At 47.0% G+C, this 22,537-nt stretch overlaps 1 protein-coding gene and 1 pseudogene across 2 annotated transcripts; both read left to right on the forward strand.

Annotated features, from left to right (window-relative positions):
- Window positions 1-7,066: 7,066 nt before the first annotated feature.
- On the forward strand, window positions 7,067-16,398 carry GPX5 (glutathione peroxidase 5; the record flags this gene model as incomplete). Its single annotated transcript, XM_080710328.1, has 5 exons — window positions 7,067-7,162; window positions 10,356-10,509; window positions 12,290-12,407; window positions 13,543-13,642; window positions 16,192-16,398. 5 exons carry the CDS (start codon window positions 7,067-7,069, stop codon window positions 16,396-16,398), a joined length of 675 nt encoding a protein of 224 aa, XP_080566454.1.
- Window positions 16,399-20,638: 4,240 nt separating this feature from the next.
- On the forward strand, window positions 20,639-21,060 carry LOC308272937 (large ribosomal subunit protein uL24-like; annotated as a pseudogene). Its single transcript has one exon. The product of its transcript is annotated as a large ribosomal subunit protein uL24-like (transcript).
- The last annotated feature ends 1,477 nt before the right edge of the window (window positions 21,061-22,537 follow it).

Consider the following 22,537-nt stretch of genomic DNA (forward strand, 5'->3'; position numbering starts at 1 on the left):
CTTAAGCCAGCTGAGTCTGGCTTTGAACCTGTGCAATCCTCCTGTCTCAGCCTCCCAAGCGCAGGGATTACAAGCGTGTGCCACCACGCCTGGCCACAAGCAAAAATTTTAAAGGGCTGTAGATATAGTTTGGAGACAGAATGTCTCTGGGTTCAGTTCTCGACATTCAAAGAAAAAAAAATAAAGAGCAATGATTTTTTTTTTTTTTTTTGTAGCTATCAAATCCAGTTAGGGGCAACTAATTGAACCAGGAAAAACGTAACTCCCCCATTCATTGTTACCAGCAAGGGTTCAGCACCAGGCTCTAATCTAGCGGGTCCCTGCAGCTCTCAGCCCTTCTCAGGGCCCCCCTGTCTGTCTGCTACCTGGATCCCGATCTGCAGGAGAAAGAGTCAGCAAGTAATCCTGGAGGAATCTGGTCCAGGTGCTATGACAGAAAAACGATACAGAAGAAGTTGGGGGGTGATAAAGGGACCAGGAAGATAAAAGAGAGAGATAGAGGGAAAGAACACAGTAGAATAGGCAAGAAAGGGAGGGCTAACATGTATGAAGACACGTTTAGATAGATGTCCCCACTTAACCATCACACAGTGATCACAGGGCAGGATGTTCTCCACTTCACAAATGATGACATGGATACAGAGTAAAGGACCAATAGCTTCCTGGAGTTACAAACCTAATAATCTAATCCGGGCTCACGCTCAAGTTCGTTCTCATCCGAAATCCAAATCTTTTCCTCCTTGTAGTAGGGTAAATCGTGGTCCCCACAGATATCAGGTTTTAATCCCCGAAACCTGTGACTGTTATCTGATATGGCAAAGATTTCTTGACGTAACTCAGAGGAGGATTTCGAGATGAGGGGATTATCCCAGATTACCTGGCCACTCCCGAGGTGCAGCCACGTGTATGTGAATAAAAGGGGGGCGGAGGGAGATTGTACTACAGGAGACAGGAGAGGTGTGACAGCTGAGGCTGGAGACTGGAGAGGTGCCCGAGGTCATGAGCCTCTCCTTCAGTTTATCCTGCCTTCCTGCCTTCCTGCCTTCCTTCCTTCCTTCCTTCCTGCCTTTCTTCCTTCCTATCTATGTATTTATTTTGTGCTACTGGGAATTGAATCCAGGGGCATTCTACCTCTGTGCCCCAACCCCAGCACACACACACCCCTTTTTTGTTTCAGAAACAAGGTCTCACGAGGTTGCTGAGAGTTTTACTGTGTTGCTGAGGTTGGCTTCGAGCCTGTAATCTACCTGTCTCTGCCTCCCAAGTACTGGGGTTACAGGTGTGCACCACTATGCCTGGCTTCTTTTCTTTATTTACATATATATCATATATATATATGTTATATAAAATGTATATGTATATATGTAAATATATATATGTTGTGGCACTGGGGATGGAACCCAGGGGCATTCTACCTCCAAGCTACACCCCCAACCCCATTTTTTATTCTTTATTTTGAAACAGGGTCTCACTGAGTTGCAGAGGGCCTCACTAAGTAGCTGAGGCTGTCCACGAACCGTGATCCTCCAGTCTCAACCTCCTGAATGCTGGGATTACAAGCGTGCGCCACCACGCCCGGCCCAACCCTAGTTTTTTATTTTTTTATTTTGAAACAGAGTCTCACTAAGTTGCGGAGGTCCTCACTAAGTAGATGTGGCTGGCTGTGAACCTGCAATCCTCCTGTCTCAGCCTTCCAAGTACCGGGGTTACAGGTGTGCACCATTATGCCTGGCTTGTTTAATTTATCTATATATTTATGACACTGGGGATGGAACCCAGGGGCATTCTATCACTGAGCTACACCCTCAGCCCTATTTTTTTAATTCTTTATTTTGAAAGAGCGTTTCATTAAGTTGTGGAGGGCCTCACTAAGTAGCTGAGGCTGTCTGCAAACTGTGATCCTCCTGTCTCAGCCTCCCAAATGCTGGGATTACAAGCATGGGCCACCATGCCCAGCTTAATTTATTTTTTTAATTGATAAATATGTATTTGTCATGTACAACTTATCGTTTTGCTGTATGTATGCATTGTGGACTGACTACGTCTAGCGAATGACGATCTGTATTACCTCACATAGTTATTGGTTTTTGTGTGAGCACTTTAGAGCCACCCCTTCAATACTTCTCAAAAATGCAGTACGCTGGGTATAGTAGCGCACGCTTGTAACCCCAGGTTTTGGGGAGGCTGAGACAGGAAGATCGAAGCTTCACGGGCAGCCTCAGCAACTTTGTGAGTCTCTGTTTCCAAATAAAAATATAAAATAGGGATGGGGGTGTAGCTTAGCGGTAGAATGTCCCTGGGCTCAATACTCAGTCTCTCTCTCTCTCTCTCTCTCTCTCTCTCTCTCTCTCTCTCACACACACACACACACACACACACACACACACACAAGAATATAGTATCGCTCATTATGGTCACCATATCGTACATCTCCAGAATTTATTCCTCCTGTTGACCTGAAATTTGTATCCTCTGACCAACATGTTCCCAGCCCTCCCTCTTCCGGCCCATTCAGACAGGAGCAATAGACAAGAACCGGGCCAGGAGAGCACACGCTGTTCCTCCCCCACCCTCCCACCCAATCCCACAAAGCAGACTTCTTCTGGGAGCGTGTGGGGGAGGGCTGTTCATAGGAGTGACGGATCCTTCTCAAAGTCTGTGCACCAGGGCCGCCACTTCAGGGAGGGCTCAGGTAAGCTCTGAGCTTTAGCGTGTCTGGGGAAAGAGGTCAGGAAGTTATGAATACATGAGGTTGAAGATGAAATCCAAACGGGGCCGAGGTGGTGGCACACACCTGCAATCCCAGTACTTGGAAGGCTGAGACAGGAGGATCGCAGGTTCGAGGCCAGCCTCAGGAACTTATTATAAAAAATGGGGCTGGAGGATGCAGCTCAGAGATAGAACACCCCTGAGTTCAATCCTCAGTACTAAAGACAGAGAGAGAGAGAGAGAGAGATTGATTTTGGGAATCCCCAGCATGTGTGTGCGTGCGTGCAGACACACATAGGCATGAGCCACGTAAAGTCATTTTGGTTGATGACGGGCTACACATAAGCCAGTGGTTCCACTCATTATACGTTATGTCACCTAACGGTGTCGTCATCTCTTAGTTCGCCTGAGTACACTCTCCGATCCTCACACGTGATAAAACCGCCCAGCCATGCATTCCTCAGAACACAGTCTCGTCGCCAAGCAGCAGTAACTGCGCGTGTGCGTTATCTGACCAGCGGACGGGGTCTCAGAGTTCTCAGTACAGTTGACTCTCAAGACCAAGACTCCAGCAGGGCGCGGCGGCGCACGCCTGTGATCCCAGCATTCAGGAGGCTGAGACAGGAGGACCGTGGTTCGCGGACAGCCTCAGCTACTTAGCGAGGCCCTCTGCAACTCAGTGAGACCCTGTTTCAAGATAAAGAATAAAAAACAGGGCGGGGGGTGTAGCTCGGAGGTCGAACGCCCCTGAGATAATTCATGCTGAGAAATGCACAAGGGGAACTTGTACATCACTGACTCTCTGGATGTGCGTGTGTCTGTGTCTTTGTGTGTATATGACTGGGAGTTGACCCCAGGGAGCACCCTACCACTACATACCCAGCCCTTTTTATTTTTTAGTTTGAGACAGGGTCTCTCTAAGTTGCCCAAGCCGACCTGGGGCTTGGCGATCCTCTCGTCTCAGCCTCCAGAGTCACTGGATAACAGGCGTGCATCGCCGTGCCCAACTTACTGCAGAGGATTCCAGAAAGCGGCTTCAAGTTTCCCATGGGGGCCAGGGTGGAGGGAAAAGGACGGCAGGGAAAGAGCCTACAAGAAAGAAGACAAGTTGGACATGATTTCAGCCTTCCAGAAAGAAAATGCCGAAGGTCTGATCTGTGGCTGCGGCGGGAGTGTGCAGAGGAGGGGGTAACTGTGGGGAGACTGGCCGGAAGGTGCCAGGCAGGCCTCCCGTGGAGCCGAAGCTCCCAAAAGCTTCTGTTTCCAGGGAAACCTGCAACAAGATATGCGGGAAAGCAAGAAGTTTAAGCCACTCACTCTCACAGTTTACAAAGAGGATTTCGCTTCCACCCCAGGAGTTGGTGATTGGTGCTTGAAAAGAGTAAAGACTTTGTAGCTGGGGGAGCTGGCCTAAGCCTGTGATCCTGGGACTTGGGAGGCTGAGACAAGAGGTCGCAGGTTTGCGGCCAGCCTCAGCTACTTAGCGGGGCCCTCTGCAACTCAGTGAGACCCTGTTTCAAAATAAAGAATAAAAAAGAGGGCTGAGGGTATAGACTGGAGAGAGAATGCCCCTGGGTTCCATCCCCAAAACCGCAAAAATAAATAGATAGGTAGGTAGGTCTGGGGGTATAGACTGGCAGTAGAATGCCCATGGGTTCAATCCCAGTATCACACACACACACACACACACACACACACACACACACACACACACACACAAAATATATTGTTTGGGGGGAGCGGGAAGGGAGCTGGGGGAGTTCCCCAAGTGCTGTATCCTGTATGTTTCTATCACGCTGAACTACAATACGATGGAAGACAATGCACCCATAAAAGTAAGTGTGTGTGTGTGTGTGTGTGTGTGTGTGTGTGTGTGTGATTTTTTTTTAAGTATATTGTTTTTGAGACGTGACATTCTTTGAGCTGAGCCACCCGGGCAGAGGGCGGGAGAGGCAGCGCTGTGGGCGGGAAGAGGGCGCCGAGGGCCCCGCCTGGCTGCGCTGAAGGGCTCCAGCTCTTTGGCTGGGTGGGCTGTTATTTTCGGGGCTCCTCCCCTAGACCAGCCCTCGAGAGGAGATCTCAAATCTGAGAACAAAAAGCTTCTGTTCTGCAAAGCAGCTCTTGAATGCCCTGACTGGGCTCTAAGGAAGAGGGGGCGGTTTTCCCTGCGAACTCGGAAGGGCGGGTGGGGAGGGGGCTGTAGGGGAAGGAGCAGAGAGCCCATCATTATGGTGGACGGGAGCTCGGCGTGCGCCCCCACGCCCCGCCAAGGTCTTTTAAAAGACACTGATTTCCCTTGTTTGGGGAGAATTGAGGCTTGTTCCTGAACGCTTAAGTTCACTGGTTTCTCCGATTTCCTAGCAAATGAATAAACTTTCCCCCCCATTCCTCCCCCCCATTCCTCCCAAAGACTTGTCTCAGTTATTTGATTCAGCAAATTGATTCAAATGCCAGAAGTCGAGATAACAGAAGGAATGGGGGTATAACCTGGAGGTAAAATGTCCCTGGGTTCAATCCCCAGTACAGAAAGAGAGAAAGAAAGAAAGAAAAAGAAAGGAAGGAAGGAAGGAAGGAGGGAGGGACAACCTTGAGACTTCACTAATTCAAATGTGTGCTAGCCTTTTTGTCGTGGTTAGTGACCTCCTGAGAGCCCAGCCAGTTGCTGAATTCCTCCCTTTCTTACAGTTTTATGGCATCAGGAACAGCCAGTGCGCACCAAAGGCATCATTTCCTCGTGTTGGTCATCATAGGCAACAGTCATAGCAAGCTTTTGGACTGGTACCTGGGACTGAACCCAGGTCCATTCTGCCTTGTCCACCACGTGGCCCTGGTGTTTAGACCTCAAGTGCTAATGTCTGAATTAAGAAGACTCTAAAATCCAAGATCATTTTCCCTAGAAGGGACTCTCTCTTGTCTTTTTTGTTTGTTTGTTTTGTTTGTTTTGTGGTGGTAGTGCTGGGAATTCAACCCAGGGATATTCTACCTCTGAGCTACACCCCCCAGACTAATTTTATTTTATTTTATTTTATTTTATTTTATTTTATTTTATTTTATTTTGGTGGTACTGGGGTTCTTGGAAACCCTTCTACCTCCGGACTACACTCCCAGACCTATTTTATACTTTTATTTGGAAACAGGGTCTCTTAAGTCAATGCGGCTGGCTTCAAACCAGCGAGATCCTCCTGTCTCCGCCTCCCAAGCGCGGGGATGACAAGCGTGCACCACCACACCCGGCTTATTTTATTTTTTTAGTTTGGAAACAGGGTCTCACTAAATTGCTGAGGCTGGCCTCGAATATGTAATCCTCCTCTCCCAGCTTTCAAAGTACTGGGATTATAGGCATGCACCACCACACCTGACCAAAATTTAAAAAGTTCAAAACAAGTTATTGACTTAAAAAAAAAAAAAAAGGGCACTGCATTCAGAATGGTCCATTACCCTGAGAAAGTTGCAACATTGACATGTCCCCGTTCCCCTACCTCATGTGTATGATTCTCTGGTACCACACTGCACCCAGGCTGGGTACCGCCATTCCTTTTAACTTTTGCCAATCTGATAAATAGCAGAGCGTATCTCTTCTTAGTCATGCTTCTTTGATTATTGGCGAGAGAGAACACTGAGACAACATCCTACTACTGACGCCGCCTGATTTCCTGTCTGGCTTCCTTTTCTGTTGTTGTTGGTCTGACAGTTTTTTCTTACCGATTTATAAGCCCTTGAAAACATTTACTAGTGTGCTATCCTTCATATCTACTGTAGACATCCACTCTCCTCCCACTCCCAGTTTCCTCCCAACACTCTTAGACATATCCTCGGAGGTCATCCCGTGATTTTTTAAGCTTAAATAATATTATTAGGTATAGTGTGTGTGTGTGTGTGTGTGTGTGTGTGTGTGTGTGTGTGTGTGATTTTGGTGTTGGGCATTGAACCCAGAATCTTATGCATATTTAAACACATGCTTTACCGCTGAGCTAAACACACTCCTCCAGCCCTAGAAATAATATTTAGAATGTCAACGCTTTTGCAGGGAGGTCTGGGCGGCCACATCTGCATCTAGACATCAATCCACTGAGGAAAAATAAACAGCAGTCTCCATGGACTTCCAAGGAATCACCTTCTCGTAAGGCAGCCAGAATTCATGCGAGTCCCAGGTCCTTCTCGCCCTAGGGAGCCCCGCGCGCCATGGGAGCGCGTGTGGGCTGTGATGCGGCTCCCTCTCCAGCGCTCAGGCAGCCGCAAGCCTCGCCACTTTGTGATTGGCCTGTGCAGGCTCGGCTAGTTTCTGCCAAGGTATCAAAAGACTGAGGAAGTGCAGAAGGACCTCAAGTCCTCAGACCAGCGATCTGCAACACGGGTCATGGCCGCACCGTTAGCAGCCTCCTCAGCCTCCTCTCTTCTCCTCCTTCTCCTGGTCAGCATCGTGCAGACAACGCCCGAGACAACGAGGATGAAGGTGAGTGAGCTCGGGGAGGCCACGGGAGGCTGGAATCGGAGGCCCTTCTCTGCTTCTAGAGCCCGCCCTCCAGGTCCTTCTCGAAAGAGTCCAGCCTCGGCCGGGCGTGGTGGGCACGCTTGTCATCCCCGCGCTTGGGAGGCGGAGACAGGAGGATGGCGCAGGTTCGAAGCCAGCCTCGCTGGCTCAAGAGACCCTGTTTCCAAATAAAAATATAAAATAGGTCTGGGAGTGTAGCCCGGAGGTAGAAGGGCTTCCAGGAACCCCAGTACCACCAAAAAAAGAAAAAAAAAAAAAAAAAAAAGGTTCTCCCTTCTGTGTCCCTCTAAACCTCCCCTTCTCCTTAAATCTTCTTCATCCCCACAAGTGGGTGTTCCTTGAGTTGAACATGAGCAGGGAAAGGAGGGTCTCCCTACTGTGGTCCTTCCTCTGCCCCTCCATCAAGTTGAACACTCTGGCCCATCAGTATCTAATTGGAGATGGATCTGGGGTGGGACCGCCATGGGTGTCAGAGGAGGTGGGGACTGGGGTGCAGAGGGGAGACTGAGGCCAGCCATCTCGACATAAACCAAGGAAAAGTTTCTTGCTGGAGTTTCTTACTGAATCTTTTTTTTGTGGTACTGGGGATGAGCTACACCCTCTGCCCTATTTCTCTTTTATTCTTTATTTTGAGACAGGGTCCCACTGAGTTGCAAAGGGCCCCTCTAAGTAGCTGAGGCTGTCCGCGAACCGCGATCCTCCGGTCTCAGCCTCCCGAATGCTGGGATGACGAGCGCGCGCCGCCACGCCCGGCTCTTACTGAATCTTATCTAACCCACTGAAACATGAATGGAGGAGGACGCCACTGTGGACGTGTTAGAGATTAAGTCATAAAGTCATCAGAGGAGCAATTCACGGAAAAAATAAAGACCTAAGACAGTTGGACTTGGAATCAGGTGTCGGTTCCATTCCCCATTTATGAGTCAGTTTTTATTGATAAAATGTATATATGGGAGTAGAAGGGGCAGCCCAAGGAAGGATAGTAAGGAATGAAACCACTTGGAAGAAAAAAGGAATACTTTCTCTCTGTTTATCTCTTTCACTCTCCCTTTCCCCTCCCCCCCCCCTCTCTTTTGCAATAATGGGGACTGAGCCCAAGCTTCATATTGACCTACCACTCAGCCTGCAAAAAGGAACCATGAAGTCAGGGGCAAGCACACCTTCATCCACATGGCGGGCCATCACATTTGACCTTGGATATAAATTCACTCACTACTAAGTTATGGGTGACTGAAGCTAGCTTATGGGTGGGTAAGCAAGAATCATCCTTCTTACCACGTCTTCTACAAAAGGCAGCTCCGGCCAGGCATGGTGGCGAATGCCTGTAATCCCAGTACTTGGGAGGCTGAGACAGGAGGATCGCAGGTTTGAGGCCAGCCTCAGCATCTTAGCAAGTCCCTGATTCAAAATGAAAAGTAAAATAGGAGAGCTGAGCGTAGTGGCCCATGCTTGTAATCCCAGTGCTTGAAAGGCTGAGACAGGAGGATCGCAGGTTCAAGGCCAGCCTCAGCTACTTAGGAAGGCCCTTCACAACTTAGTGAGACCCTGTTTCAAAATTAAAAATAATATATATGGTTGGGGCATAGCTTGGAGGTAGAATGCTCCTGGGTTCAATCCCCAGTACTGCATGCAAAAAACAAAAAAGAAAAAAAAAAAATAGGGCTGGGAATATAGCTCAGAGGTAGAACACCCATGAAGTCAATCCCTAATAATACACACCACAGACAGACAGACAGACAGACACTGCCCCTCCCCCCCACAGCTCTGGTAAGATCTTGAAACTGACCAGAAAATGTGCTGGGTGACTTGCAATTTTCTGTTTTAATAGTGTTTTTATGTTACCCAAAGATGCCTAATTGGGTGTGAAGACTCTAGGCTTAGAATAATCAAATCTGTGTCTGGAGGGGTTCAGACACATTATAAAGACTTAAATAAATTTGGAACAGCAAACAATAGCAGTAGTAAGCTGGACTAAAAGCGTCTTCAAAGCCGGGCGTGGTGGCGCACGCTTGTCATCCCAGCATCCGGAAGGCTGAGACCAGAGGATCGCGGTTCGAGGACAGCCTCAGCTACTTAGTGAGGCCCTCTGCAACTCAGTGAGACCCTGTTTCAAAATAAAGAATAAAAAAAAAAACAGGGCTGGGGGTGGAGCTCAGAGGTCGAATGCCCCTGGGTTCCATCCCCAAACCCACAAAAAAAAAAAAAAAAAAAAAAAGTCTTCAAGTTCAGAGTCTCTCCAGGACCCTGCAACATGATACTTAACAGCAAACACAAAAGGCAAATTCCTTTTTTTTCTTTCTTTTTTTTTTTTTTTTGAGTTTTACAATGAGTTTATTAAAGCTGGGCTTGGTGGCACACATTTGTAATTCCAGTACTTGGGAGGCTGAGACTCGAGGATCACAGGTTAAAAGCCAGCCTCAGCTACTTAATGAGGCCTTCTGCAACCTGTGAGACCTGTTTCAAAATGAGGAATAAAGCCGGGCGTGGTGGCGCACGCTTGTCATCCCCGTGCCTGGGAGGCGGAGACAGGAGGATCGTGCAGGTTCGAAGCCAGCCGCGCTGGCTTAGGAGACCCTGTTTCCAAATAAAAAGTATAAAATAGGTCTGGGAGTGTAGCCCGGAGGTAGAAGGGCTTCCAGGAACCCCAGTACCACAAAAAAAGAAAAAAAATAAAAGAGGAATAAAATAATAGGGCGGGGGATGTAGCTCAGACTGCCTCTGAGTTCAAATCCAGTACCACAAAATAAAATGAGTTCACTAAAGAATGTTCTTAGGAAGTCAACAAAACTGGGCGAGGTGGCGCCCGCTTGTAATCTCAGCATTCGGGAGGCTGAGACAGGAGGATCGCAGTTTGTGGGCAGCCTCAGCTACTTAGTGAGGCCCTCTGCAACTCATACAGATGTTCAGAATCTTGTTAGTAATGTTATGATTTTTTTGTTGTTGTTTTTGTTTTTGGTGGTACTGGGGTTCCTGGAGGCCCTTCTACCTCTGGGCTACACTCCCAGACCTATTTTCTATATTTTTGAAACAGGGTCTCTTAAGCCAGCGCGGCTGGCCTCGATCCTCCTGCCTCTGCCTCCCAAGCGCGGGGATTACAAGCGTGCGCCACCACGCCCGGCTTAATGTTATGATTTAAAAAAATTTTTTTTTCCAGATGGCTTGCCACAGAGATACAGAAGGCACCGTCTACGACTACGAGGCCTTCACTCTTGATGAGAAGGAACGTATTCAGTTTAAGCAGCTGGCCGGCAAGCACATCCTCTTTGTCAACGTGGCCACTTACTGTGGTCTGACATTTCAATATGCTGGTGAGGAAATCATAACTCTATGTCTTTGGGACTAAATTTTTCTCAGTAGATTATGTTTTAAATCACACGTGGAATTGTATTTGAATTCTAATTGTGTGGCAAAATCTCCGGGCACACTGGTGCAATGCCTGTATTCCCAGTTCTTGGGAGGCCAAGACAGGAGGATCACAGGTTTGAGGCTAGCCTCAATAACTTAGTGAGACCCTTCACAATCTAGCCAGACTCCGTTTCAAAGTAAATAAAACAAAACAAAACAAAAAGGACTGGGGTTGTAGCTCAGAGGTAGAATGCCCCAGGTTCAATCCCCAATACACAAATAAAAGTATCAAAATAAATACTCATATAAGTGTCTTCATTCTTCAATGTCAAAAGTTAATAAACTCTGGTCTAGAAGCCAAATCTGACCAGCCTGTTTTTATAAATAAAGTTTTATTGGAACACAACGATTTGTGCCCATCCATTTCTATGCTATCTATGGCTGCTTCCGTACCCCAAGACAGAGTTCAGCCATTGTTTGAGTTTCTGTGATGGAGACCAGTGTGAACTGCAAGCCTGTGAAGTATTTTCCATTTGACTTTTTATAGAAAAAAATATTTGCTAGCCACTTCTCTAGGCCCAATGTCTATTTTATCTGAGGTTTCTACTAGAAAATCAAAATATACCTAAGAACTAGTAGTTTCTCAGAAGATTCTAGAAGTCTCCTTGGCGAGTATGGGAGAGGAGATCCATGTTTTTCTGAGACTTTTCCAGGGTAACTTACTTACAGTGATAAAGGGGAAAAAGGAGAAAGGAGTTCTACACCTGAGGCTGCTTTTGACTAGGCTAAGTGCTGGTAGAGGAGCTGGGCGTAACAGAGGCAAATCCCTCCTCTCCAGCCTCACCTCTGCCTCTGGGGATAGTTTTCTCCTCCTTTGTTCATTATTCAAGGAAGAACTTTGTCTTTCTCATATTTTAGGACCACTGGTGAAAAACCCACTAATAGCTGGGCATGGTGGCACATGCCTGTATTCCCAGTACTTGGGAGGCTGAGACAGGAGGATCCCAGGTTTAAGGACAGCCTCAGCCGCATAGTGAGACTCTCGGCAACTTGGGGAGACCCTGTTTCCAAACACAAAATTAAAAGTACTGGAGATGTAACTCAAAGGTAGAATATCTCTGGGTTCAACTCCCAGAAAAAGAGAGAGAGACAGAGACAGAGAGAGAGAGAGACAGACAGACAGAGAGAGAGTTGATTGATTAGTTCATTTTATTAATTCACCAGGGAACACAAACTTATGAGCAGTGATGTCCCAACCTGACTTTGTCTGAATAACAAGAATAGCCGGGCCCCATCTCAGAGAAGTGGAATCAGAAATTTGCAAGAATCCGGATTTTGACTGTAGGGCCTTCTGCTGATTGGGATCTACTGCAAGTTTAGAAAATACTGCACCGTAATCACGAGCTTTAGGGTGCCCCTGTGAAGACCCAGTGTCTAGCTTCAGCTGGGCCACCCACAGGCGCTCTGGTCTAGAGACGTTTCTCCCCGGCTCTGTTTCCTTCTCTGTAAGATGAGGAGCCCAGGGATGATCCTTCTCTGCACCTAAGGTCTCTAGGCTAACATGTCATCCCTCTCTCTCCCTACACCCCCAGCCCTCTTTAGTTTTTGATTTTGAAACAGGGTCTCACTAGATTGCTGAGGCTGTCCTTGAGCCTGCGGTCCTCCTGTCTCAGCCTCCCTAGTACTGGGATTCCAGGCGTGCACCATCATGCCTGGCTTATGTTGCACCTTTTCTAACCACAGAACTGAACGCGCTCCAGGAGGAGCTGAAGCCCTTCGGTTTGGTGGTGCTGGGCTTTCCTTGCAACCAGTTTGGAAAGCAGGAACCGGGACAGAACTCGGAGATTCTCCCTGGACTCAAGTAAGTGCCTGGCCGAAACCCAGGAGGAGACCTACTCTGCCTTTCCTCTCTCTGGAGGGTCATCCATCCCAGGAATCTCCGAAGGGTTGGGGGTGAAGTAACAGACTCACGGGCATCTGCAAGTTGGTTTTTAAAAATTTTTATTGTGGTATTGGGGATCGAACCCAGGGACTTTCTACCTCTGAGCTATACCTCCAGCCCTGTTTTAGTTTTATTTTTTAGTTTTTTAGTTTTATATTTATTATTTATTTATTGCAGTACTGAGGAACCCAGGGCTTGTCATCCCCAGCCCTATTTTGTATTCTTTATTTTGAAACAGGGTCTCACTGAGTTGCAAAGGGCCTCACTAAGTAGCTGAGGCTGTCCTCGAACCCGGATCCTCCTGCTTCAGCCTCCCAAATGCTAAAAGCGTGTGCCACCATGCCCAGCTTATATTTTTTAGTTTTGAAACAGGGCCTCACTAAATTGCTGAGAGCCTCACTAAGTGGCTGAGGCTGGCCTCGAACCGGTGATCCTCTTGTCTCTGCCTCTTAAATCCTGGGTTGATAGGCCTGCACCACCAAGCCCAGCTACAAGCTGGTTTTAACTCTGGTCGCTCCGAGGAGTCTGCAAGTGTGCAGAGATTCTCTCTCTACCACTGGCTACGACCTGAGTAGATTACGGAAGCACAGGCAGAGATGCCAGGCACGGAAACAAGAAAAGGGCAAAGGACAGATTGTGAAATCGAGAAAAAATAAGGTGACTCCCGAAGCCCAAAGTGCAAAAATGGCCCTAGCCGGGCGCGGTGGCGCACGCTTGTAATCCCGGCATTCGGGAGGCTGAGACGGGAGGATCGCGGTTCGCGGACAGCCTCAGCTACTTAGTGAGGCCCTTGGCAACTCAGTGAGACCCTGTTTCAAAATAAAGAATAAAAAATTGGGCAGGGGGTGTAGCTCGGAGATCGAATGCCCCTGGGTTCCATCCCCAGACCTGAAAAAAAAAAAAAAAAAAGGCCTACCTCTCCCGTCTATGATATCATAGAGAGATCTATGATATCTCTGCACGATCCCGCCCTTTCCTGTGACTTCAAATCCTGCCGCCCCAGCCTAACTTTCTCAGGCCCCGGAGCTTCCCAGAAACGCCTGGCTCTTTGCAGGTATGTCCGTCCAGGGAGAGGCTTCGTCCCTAATTTCCTGCTGTTTGAGAAAGGAGATGTGAATGGTGATGGGGAACAGAAAATCTTCACCTTCCTGAAGGTGAGTCGTTGCCAACCTCCACCCAGCCTCTAGCCTTGCGTTCTTAGCCCAGAATTGGTACGGAGGACCAGACCCACGGACCATGGCTGGAGGTAGAAATCTCCAGGTCAGCACAGGGGTGCGGGCTTGACTTCTAAGCATCTCTGGGGCGCTGGCTTTGTGGGTGGAGAGAGTAGTGTGGGGTGGCTGTTTGACTGGAGCCACTCTCTTGCTCGTGGACATTCATTCATTCATCAAAATGCATATTTATTTATTTATTTATTCATTTATTTATTTATTTGTGGTACTGGGGATGGAACGTAGAAACTTTCTTCCCCTGGTTACACTCTCCGACCTATTTTCTATTTTATTTGGAAACGGTCTCACTGAGTTGCTGAGAGCCTCACTAAGTAGCTGAGGCTGACTTTGAACCTGTGCGATCCTCCTGTCTCAGCCTCCCAAGTGCGGGGATTACAAGCGTGCACCACCACAGCCGGTTTTGGGGTTTTTTGTTTTGTTTTGTTATGGGTTTTTTTTTTTTTCTTAGCTTTTTTGAACTGGTACAGAGCGCTGTACCTGCAAAGCACTTTGCCACTGAGCTGTAACCCAGGCCTTATTTATTTATTATTTATTTAATTATTTATTTATAGTACTAGAGATTGAACCCAGGGGCATTCTACCTCCAAGCTGCACCCCCAGCCCTATTATTTAGTCTTTTTTTATTTTTATTTTTTTGTTTTGGAACAGGGTCTCACTGAGTTGCAAAGAGCCTAAGTAGTAGCTGAGGCTGTCCTCGAACCGCGATCCTCCTGTCTCAGCCTCCCAAATGCTGGGGTGACAAGCGTGCGCCACCATGCCCAGCTGAAACACTGGTTTTAGACATAGAAAATGGCAGAGCTGAAAGGACCCTAAGGAACACCAGAGTGAATGTTCCTAGGTGCTGGACTGTCCCATGTTAAGATGTATAGACAGCCCAAGTGAATGGGAGGAAATAGGTTAAGGAGGGTCTCATAAACTCAACTGGTCCTTATAGATTTTCAGGGCTGTCCTTTATTTCAAGATTATGAGTCACAGGTCATTTATTCTTATGATGGTCTTTTTTCTTTTCTTTTCTCTTTCTTTTTTCTTTTTCGTTTTGTTACTGGGGATTGAACTCAGGGCACTGTATCTCTGAGCCACACCCCCAACCCTATTTTACTCTTTATTTTAAGACAGGATCTAAGTTTCACTAAGTTGTTGAGGGTCTTGGGGCCTTGCAAACTTGCTAAGGCTGGCCTCAAACCTGCGATCCTCCTGTCTCAGCCTCACAAGTACTGGGATTACAGGTGTGCACCACCACACCCAGATAGAATGGTGTTTTTAAGAAGTGATGAGCCAGGCGTGGTACTGCACACAGGAGGCTGAAACAGGAGGAATGCAGGTTCAGCAATTTAGGGAGATCCTGTTTCAAAATAGAAAGATTGGGAGTATAATTCAGAGGTAGAATGCCCCTGGGTTCAGTCACCAATTGAATATGATGAAATGTGGTGTTTACATTTTTTTTATAAAATGCTAATAACTCGAAGTTACTCCCAAAAAGTATTTATTGAAATGTTATCGGTGCATTGAACCCTAAGACCTGGGAAGCCATATTTTAACCCAAGCCATTTACTTTGCAGTAAAGGAAACTGAATTATGTTAAGAGATAACATATCAGGTCAGGTGTGGTAGCACATGTTTGTGATCCCAGTACTTGGGAGGCTGAGACAGGAGGATCACAGGTTCATAGCCAGCATCAGCTACTTAGTGAGGCCTTCCAAAACTTAGTGAGATCCTGTTTCAAAATAAAGAATAAGCTGGGCGTGGTGGCACACGCTTGTAATCCCAGCATTTGGGCAGCTGAAACAGGAGAATTGCGGTCCGTGGCCAGCCTCAGCTACTTAGTGAGGAGGCCCTTTGCAACTCAGCGAGACCCTGTTTCAAAATAAAGAATACAAAATAGGGCTGGGGGTGGAGCTCAGAGGTCGAATGTCCCTCGGTTCCATCCCCAGTACTACAAAAAAAAAAAAAAAAAAAAAAGAAAGAAAGAAAGAAAGAAAGAAAGAAAGAAAGAAAGAAAAGAAAAGAATATAGGGTTGGACTGTATCTTCTCAGAGATAGAACACATCTGGGTTCAATCCCAAGTATGAGAGAGAGAGAGAGAGAGAGAGAGAGACAGACAGACAGACAGACAGACAGACAGACAGACAGACAGACAGAGACAGAGAGAGAGAGAAGAAGAAGAAGAAAGAAGGAGAAGAAGAGGAGGAGGAGGAGGAGGAGGAGGAGGAGGAGGAGGAGGAGGAGGAGGAGGAGGAGGGAGAAAGAAAGAGAGAGATTTTATCCTGCTAGCATGACTCTGTGATAGAAGAGAGAGCAGATCTGTGCTTGGTAGTTGACATTGTGGCGTTTGGGGGAAAGTTATGGGGTTTACTAGGACCCGCATAAAATCGAACTGTCCAGATGTAGGAAGGAGTGGGTTCCCTGTGGGTGAAAGCCCCCGGGGCCATCTGGGAGTGGAAGTGATGCTTCTCTTCTCCTTTCTGCTCCAGCATTCCTGTCCGCACCCTTCGGAGATCTTGGGCTTATCCAAACACATCTCCTGGGAACCCGTCAAAGTCCACGACATCCGCTGGAACTTTGAGAAGTTTCTGGTGGGGCCTGACGGAGTCCCCGTCATGCGCTGGGCGCACCAGGCCTCCGTCAGCACGGTCAAGTCAGACATTCTGGAGTACCTGAAGCAGTTCAAGACTAACTAGGGTCAGCGGTGCGCGCCTGTAATCCCAGTACCCGGGAGGCAGAGACGGGAGGATCGCAGGTTCAAGTCCAGCCTCGGCAACTTAACAAGGCCCTCCACAACTTAGTGAGACCGTGTTTCAAAATAAAAAATAAAATAGAACCGGAGGTGTGGCTCAGACGTAGAATGCCCCTGGGTTCAATCCCTAGTAACACACACACACACACACACACACACACACACACACACACACACACAAATAGGAAGGCCATCTTGCGTCGTCTCACAAAAAGTCCTGTTCTAGAAAAGTCTGTGTTCTTACCACACTCTTCCTTAACGGCCTCCTCGTGGCTGTTACCTCCATACTGCAAAATCCCCACTCTCTACCAAAGTAGATTTGCCTTTGTAAGGCCACTGCCATTTCTCCTGGGAAAAGTCTTTGGATCAGGAATAAGAGAGGAGCCTTGTGTGGTGGCGCTCGCTTGTAATCCCAGCATTCGGGAGGCTGAGACAGGAGGATCGCGGTTAGCGGACAGCTACTTGATGAGGCCCTTTGCAACGCAGTGAGACCCTATTTGAAAATAAAGAATACAAAATAGGGCTGGGGGTGTAGCTCGGAGGTAGAATGCCCCTGGGTTCCATCCTCAGTACTGAAAAAATTAAATAAATAAGCGGGGCGTGGTGGCGCACGCTTGTAATCTCAGCATTTGGGAGGCTGAGACCGGAGGATGTCAGTTTGCCGGGCAGCCTCAGCTACTTATTGACGCCCTTTGCTACTCAGTGAGACCCTGTTTCAAAATAAAGAATAAAATATAGGGCTGGGGGTGTAGCTCAGAGGTAGAATGCCCCTGGGTTCCATCCCCAGTACCACAAAATATATATATATAATAAAATAAAATAAATAAAGGAGTGAAAGAGTGGAAATCCTAAATCCCCAGTCCACTGTTACCAGCTGAATACTTGGTATCTATCAGGGAAAACCACCCCATGAGAATGGCTCGTCAGCCGTCTCCTGAGGAAGAAGAGCGCATCCTTACACACCGACCCCTCTTCCCACTGCCGTGAAGCAGCAGCGGTGGTGATGGGTTAGACTTACGCCATCTACTCTCCTCTTCCTAAAATTTCCCCCTGTGATGCACATGGATTGTCAGTTTCCAAATCTTTTTGGATCAGTCTTCATTCACGATGCTTCACACACACACACACACACACACACACACACACACACACACACACCAGTTGTTATCCAGTAAGAGCCCTGAGGTATCCTGGGAGCAGGAACATTGACTCATAAAAGTTGAGCTGAACAGACTCCTGTCATACCAGTATTTGGAAGGCTGAGGCAGGAGGATCACAGGTTCGAGGCTAACCTTAGCAACTTAGACTCTCAGCAACCTAGTGAGACTCTGTTTTACAATAAATATAAAATAGGGCTGGGGGGGGAATAACTCAGAGGTAGAATGCCCCTCGGTTCCATCCCCAGTATACTACTACTACTACTACTACTACTACTAATAATAATAATAATAATAATAATAGTAAATCAAATACTTACTGTGCAGTCCTAAAAGATGGAGGGTGGTCAATCTGCTGAAGTAGAGTTCCTTAAATCTGTGTGCTCCGCTGGGGGCCATGCCCTTATGGAGCCCAACACTTGGGAGGCCGAGACAGGAGGATCGCAGGTTCCAGGACAGCCTTAGAAGACAGCCTTAGAAATATAGAGAGACTCTCAACAGCCTAACAAGACCCTGTCTCAAAATAGGAAAGAAAAAGAAAGAAAGAAAGAAAGAAAGAAAGAAAGAAAGAAAGAAAGAAAGAGAAAGAGGAAAGAAAGAGAGAGAGAAAGGGCTGAGGAGAGCAGAGAGTGGTGCTGCCCTCCTGTAATCCCAGTACTTGGGAGGCTGAAACAGGAAGATCGCAGGTTCGAAGCCAGCCTCAGCAATTTAGCGAGCTGGTTAGCAATATAGGAAGGCCCTGTTTCAAAACAAAACTAAACAAAAAAGGCTGAAAGTCTTGCTTGGAGGTAGAATGCCCCCCGGGTTCAATTCCAGAAAAAGAGGAGGAAAGAAAGGGGTGGGGTAGAAAGAGAAAAGGAAGGCAGAGAGAAAGAAAGGAAAAAAGAGAGTCTACTCAGGTTACTTGAGACCTCTTAAGCAATCATGTTCAAGTAGCTGGAAGGAGCTGGGCCGGCTAACTTTCCACTAGGAGAAATCAAGTTCTCATCCCTGGAAGTGAGTAGCTGAGAGAAAGCTTAAGAAAAGATTTACAACCACGAAGGGATTCGAACCCTCAATCTTCTGATCCGAAGTCAGACGCCTTATCCATTAGGCCACGTGGTCCCACTCCCTTGCGCTGGTTAAAAAACCAAAACGAGTGCGGGGAGTCTGGGCTAGCAGGTTCGTTCATGCATTCTGTGTAATCTTAACAGAACGAAATACTCTCCTAACCTTGTTTTGAACGTGGTGTCCTTAAGGCACTTAAAAGCGAAATATTTCCCCAGTGTCACAGTAATGGGGTAATGCGAGATAAGAATTCTGATTGTCTCCACATACCTGCCCTTAACACCAAATTTTAAGCCAAAGCTGAGGAATGCTCCAGGGTGCCTCAATCAGCCGGTAACATTAAGCTGTGAAGAAGTAAAAATTAATAATAATAATAATAATTAATAATATAATGAAAAGGCTTTAACGCCCCTCTGTAACCATGGCTCTCAATGTTCTTTTTGCCGCCAAAATCGACACCCTCTGGGAGTAAGTGCAGATCGCCAAAAGATGGACAAAGGAAGACCCCCCCCCCCTGAGACCTTCTCGGCTCTGCCCGCGCCTTCAATTGGGATCAACTCGAGGCCTCTCCCTGGGCATGTCCCCCCTAGAAACCAGCAGGAACAGACCCCGCTGGGTGGCCCCCAGTGTGACGTTTGTAAAATGCCCAGCAACGCTCCGGACACTTGGAGGACACTTAGGAAGCGTCCATCACCCTGCGCCACCCGGGCTGTGGGCTGCGCGGCGCAGCAGGGAGGAGCCGGACTTTGGGTTAGAAAATTCGAATCGCTTTGCAGCGGGCCTGTGTCACCTCGCTCTGGGTTTTGTTTTGTTTTGTCCATCCACCCTCAACTGCAGATCAGGAGCCCCCACGGGTCTCGGGGTGGGGGGGAGCTCACAGGGGGCGGGAAGGGCGCGCGGGAGACTGACCCCCTTGGAGGATTCGCCTGCAGTGGGTGAAAGTAACACGGCTGGCATTTGGGGTCTCACGCCCATTTCTGGGAACTCTTGGAGGGCAGGATTGGAGTCCAAAGAATTTGCCTCCTCGCTACATCCTGGCTCTCCCAAAGTCTGTTACACCGATTTTTAATTTTATTTTTTACAAGCCTCGCAAAACACCATTTCCTGAAAAGCTCTGCTAATCAGGGACTGCACCCCGAGGATCCTGCTGCGCTCTTTTTCTTTGGTCCTCCAGGAAAGGACCCTTTGGGATTTTCCCTTGTTGAGGGACAGGTCTAGAATCCTGCTGCCTGAGTCTTTTACCAAAAAGCTTCAGCCAATGCCCAGGATACAAATTTACTCTGAGACCTAAATGATGAGTTAAACAAACAAACAAACAAACAAAAACTCACAAGATGGATCAGCACGTCCAATGGAATAAAGAATTTTGCCCAATTAATTTAAAATTTTAAATGAACCAGCAGCATTGCCCAGTTGCACTGGGACCAAGAATTCAACACCAGAGCTTTTGGGGGACCTTCAAGGCAAACTGACCAACAGCAACCTCGCCTTCTTCTAATAGGAAAAGATTTCAGATTTGTACCACTGAGTCTGGGCTTTCGGTACTAGGAATTGAACCCAGGAGCATTCTACCTCCAAGCTACATCCTTCAGCCCTATTTTTTTTTTAATTCCTTATTTAGCTTTGTTTTTGTGGTACTGGGGATGGAACCCAGGGGCATTCTACCTTCGTGGTACACCCCTAGCCCTATTTTTAGTCTTTATTTTGAAACAGGGTCTCACTGAGTTGCAAAGGGCCTCACTAAGTAGCGGAGGCTGGAACCAACCTGTGATCCTCCCATCTCAGTACTGGGCTTACAAGTGTGCGTCACCAAGATAGGCTAAAAGAAAGAATCTTGAAAGCAACACAAGAAAAGAAATCTATCACATTAAAAGGGAACCTCTGAGCTTTCCGTGGATTTTTTTTTTCCATCAGAAATTTGCAAGCCAGAAAGAGTGGGATTGGTTCTTGGTTTCCTTTACTGAAGCAGCAGCGGCCAAAATGAAGTTCAATTCCTTTGTGACTTCTGACTGAAGCAAAAACCGTAAAAGGCGTTTCAATGCGCCATCCCACATTTGCGGGAAGATTACATTTTCTCCTCTTTCCAAAGAGCTGAGACAGAAAGTACGATGTTCCATCTCTGCCCATCAGAAAGGATAATGAAGTTCAGATCATATCAGAACACTACAAAGGTCAACAGATTGGCAAGGTAGTCCAGGTTCACAGAAAGAAACATGCCATTTACATTGGACCAGTGCAGTGGGGAAAGGGTAATGGTACGACTGTACATGCTGGTGTTTACCCCAGCAAAGTGGTTATCAGCAGGCTAAAAATGGACAACCATCCTGGAACAGAAGGTCAAATCTCGCCAAGCAGGAAAGAACAAATACAAGGAAGAAACAATTGAGAAGATGCAGGAATAAAGCAATCTCACAACTTTTCATTAAAGACCAATAAAATGAAGGGGAAAAAAGAAGAAAAGAAAGAGTGGGATTGCATGAGTCAGGTTTTTCATTGCTGTGACCAAAATATCTGATAAGAACAACTTTAGAGAAAGAGAGGCTGAACTGGCTCAGGGTCTCAGAGGTTCCGTTCCATTCAAGGTTGATCAGCTCCGAGGCAGAAACATCATGGCGGCAGGGTAAGGCAGAGGAAGTAAGGAGAGCTGCTCCACTCATGCAAATAAGGAGAGAGAGAGAGAGAGAGAGAGAGAGAGAGAGAGAGAGAGAGAGAGGTGAAGGAGGAGAGAGAGAAGAGAGAAGAGAGAGGAGAGAGAGGAGAGAGAATAGAGGAGAGGAGAGGAGAGAGAGAGAGAGAGAGAGAGAGAGAGAGAGAGAGAGAGAGAGAGAGAAGAGAGAGGAAGGAGGAGGAGGAGGAGGAGGGAGGGGAAAAGGGGGCAGGAACAGATTATAGTCCTGAAGACAGTACCCACAGTCATGCTCCCCTCTGAACCTCGCTGCATGGGGTCATTCTTTAGTTTGAATATCGTTAGTTACTAGAATAAATGAAAGAATCCTTGAGTCTTATCATCCACAGCTTTCTGCTCTCCTCATACTTAACTAAAGTTCCTTGGTTCCAATCCTGACACTGGATCTTTTGATAGAAAAAAAAAAATTAAAAAGAAAGGCTTGGAATGTCAATGAGAAGAATACCAATAATCTTTAACTATATACTGAACAGATTTTTTAAAAAAAAATACCCTACAAGTCTGTATTTGATTAAAGTTTGTTCAAGGACCTGGACTTTGAGAGACAGCTCCCATCTCAATTTGAGAAAGTTACTAATTCTGTGATCGTTTTGTATCTTTCTTGTCTATATTTTCTGATTTACCGATCATAAATTTACTGATTTTTCATATCCTTCTTGTTCATATTTCTGATTTACTGAATACAGGTATATCCACAAACAGTAAAAAAAATTTTTTTTTTATTTTAAATGTTCAGAAATGCAATCATACTGGAATACATAGTTCTGCGGCAGGCTGTTTCTGAAACATATTGAAAACATTTTAAGCACTGCATTATGTTGTGACTATAATATTGCGCTATCGTTCTTATAAGATGAGTTCTTTTAAGATGAGTTCTTATTTGGAAAAAAAAAAAAAAAGCAATTCTGCTGAATGACAGCCACGGACTCGCGCTGCCTCTGTAGCCATGGTAACCAGAGGGAGGGAGAAAAAAAGAAAAGAAAAAAAAAAAAGACCGCTGTGGCGACTCGGCGGGGAGCCGAGCAGCCGAGGGCTCCCGGAGATCCCCGAAGGTGGAGTTTGCGACCTCGTCTCTTCAGTTCACACTACTCCTACTCCCCGCTCTTCTTTCCCAAACATCCAGCTTGTCTGTCAATAACTATGTAAGACCCGAGCAGAGACTAAACACCACCCATGGACGACGCCGCTTCTGC

The sequence above is a fragment of the Muscardinus avellanarius genome (genome assembly GCF_963383645.1).
Source record: "Muscardinus avellanarius genome assembly, chromosome: 14".
NCBI lineage: Eukaryota > Metazoa > Chordata > Mammalia > Rodentia > Gliridae > Muscardinus > Muscardinus avellanarius.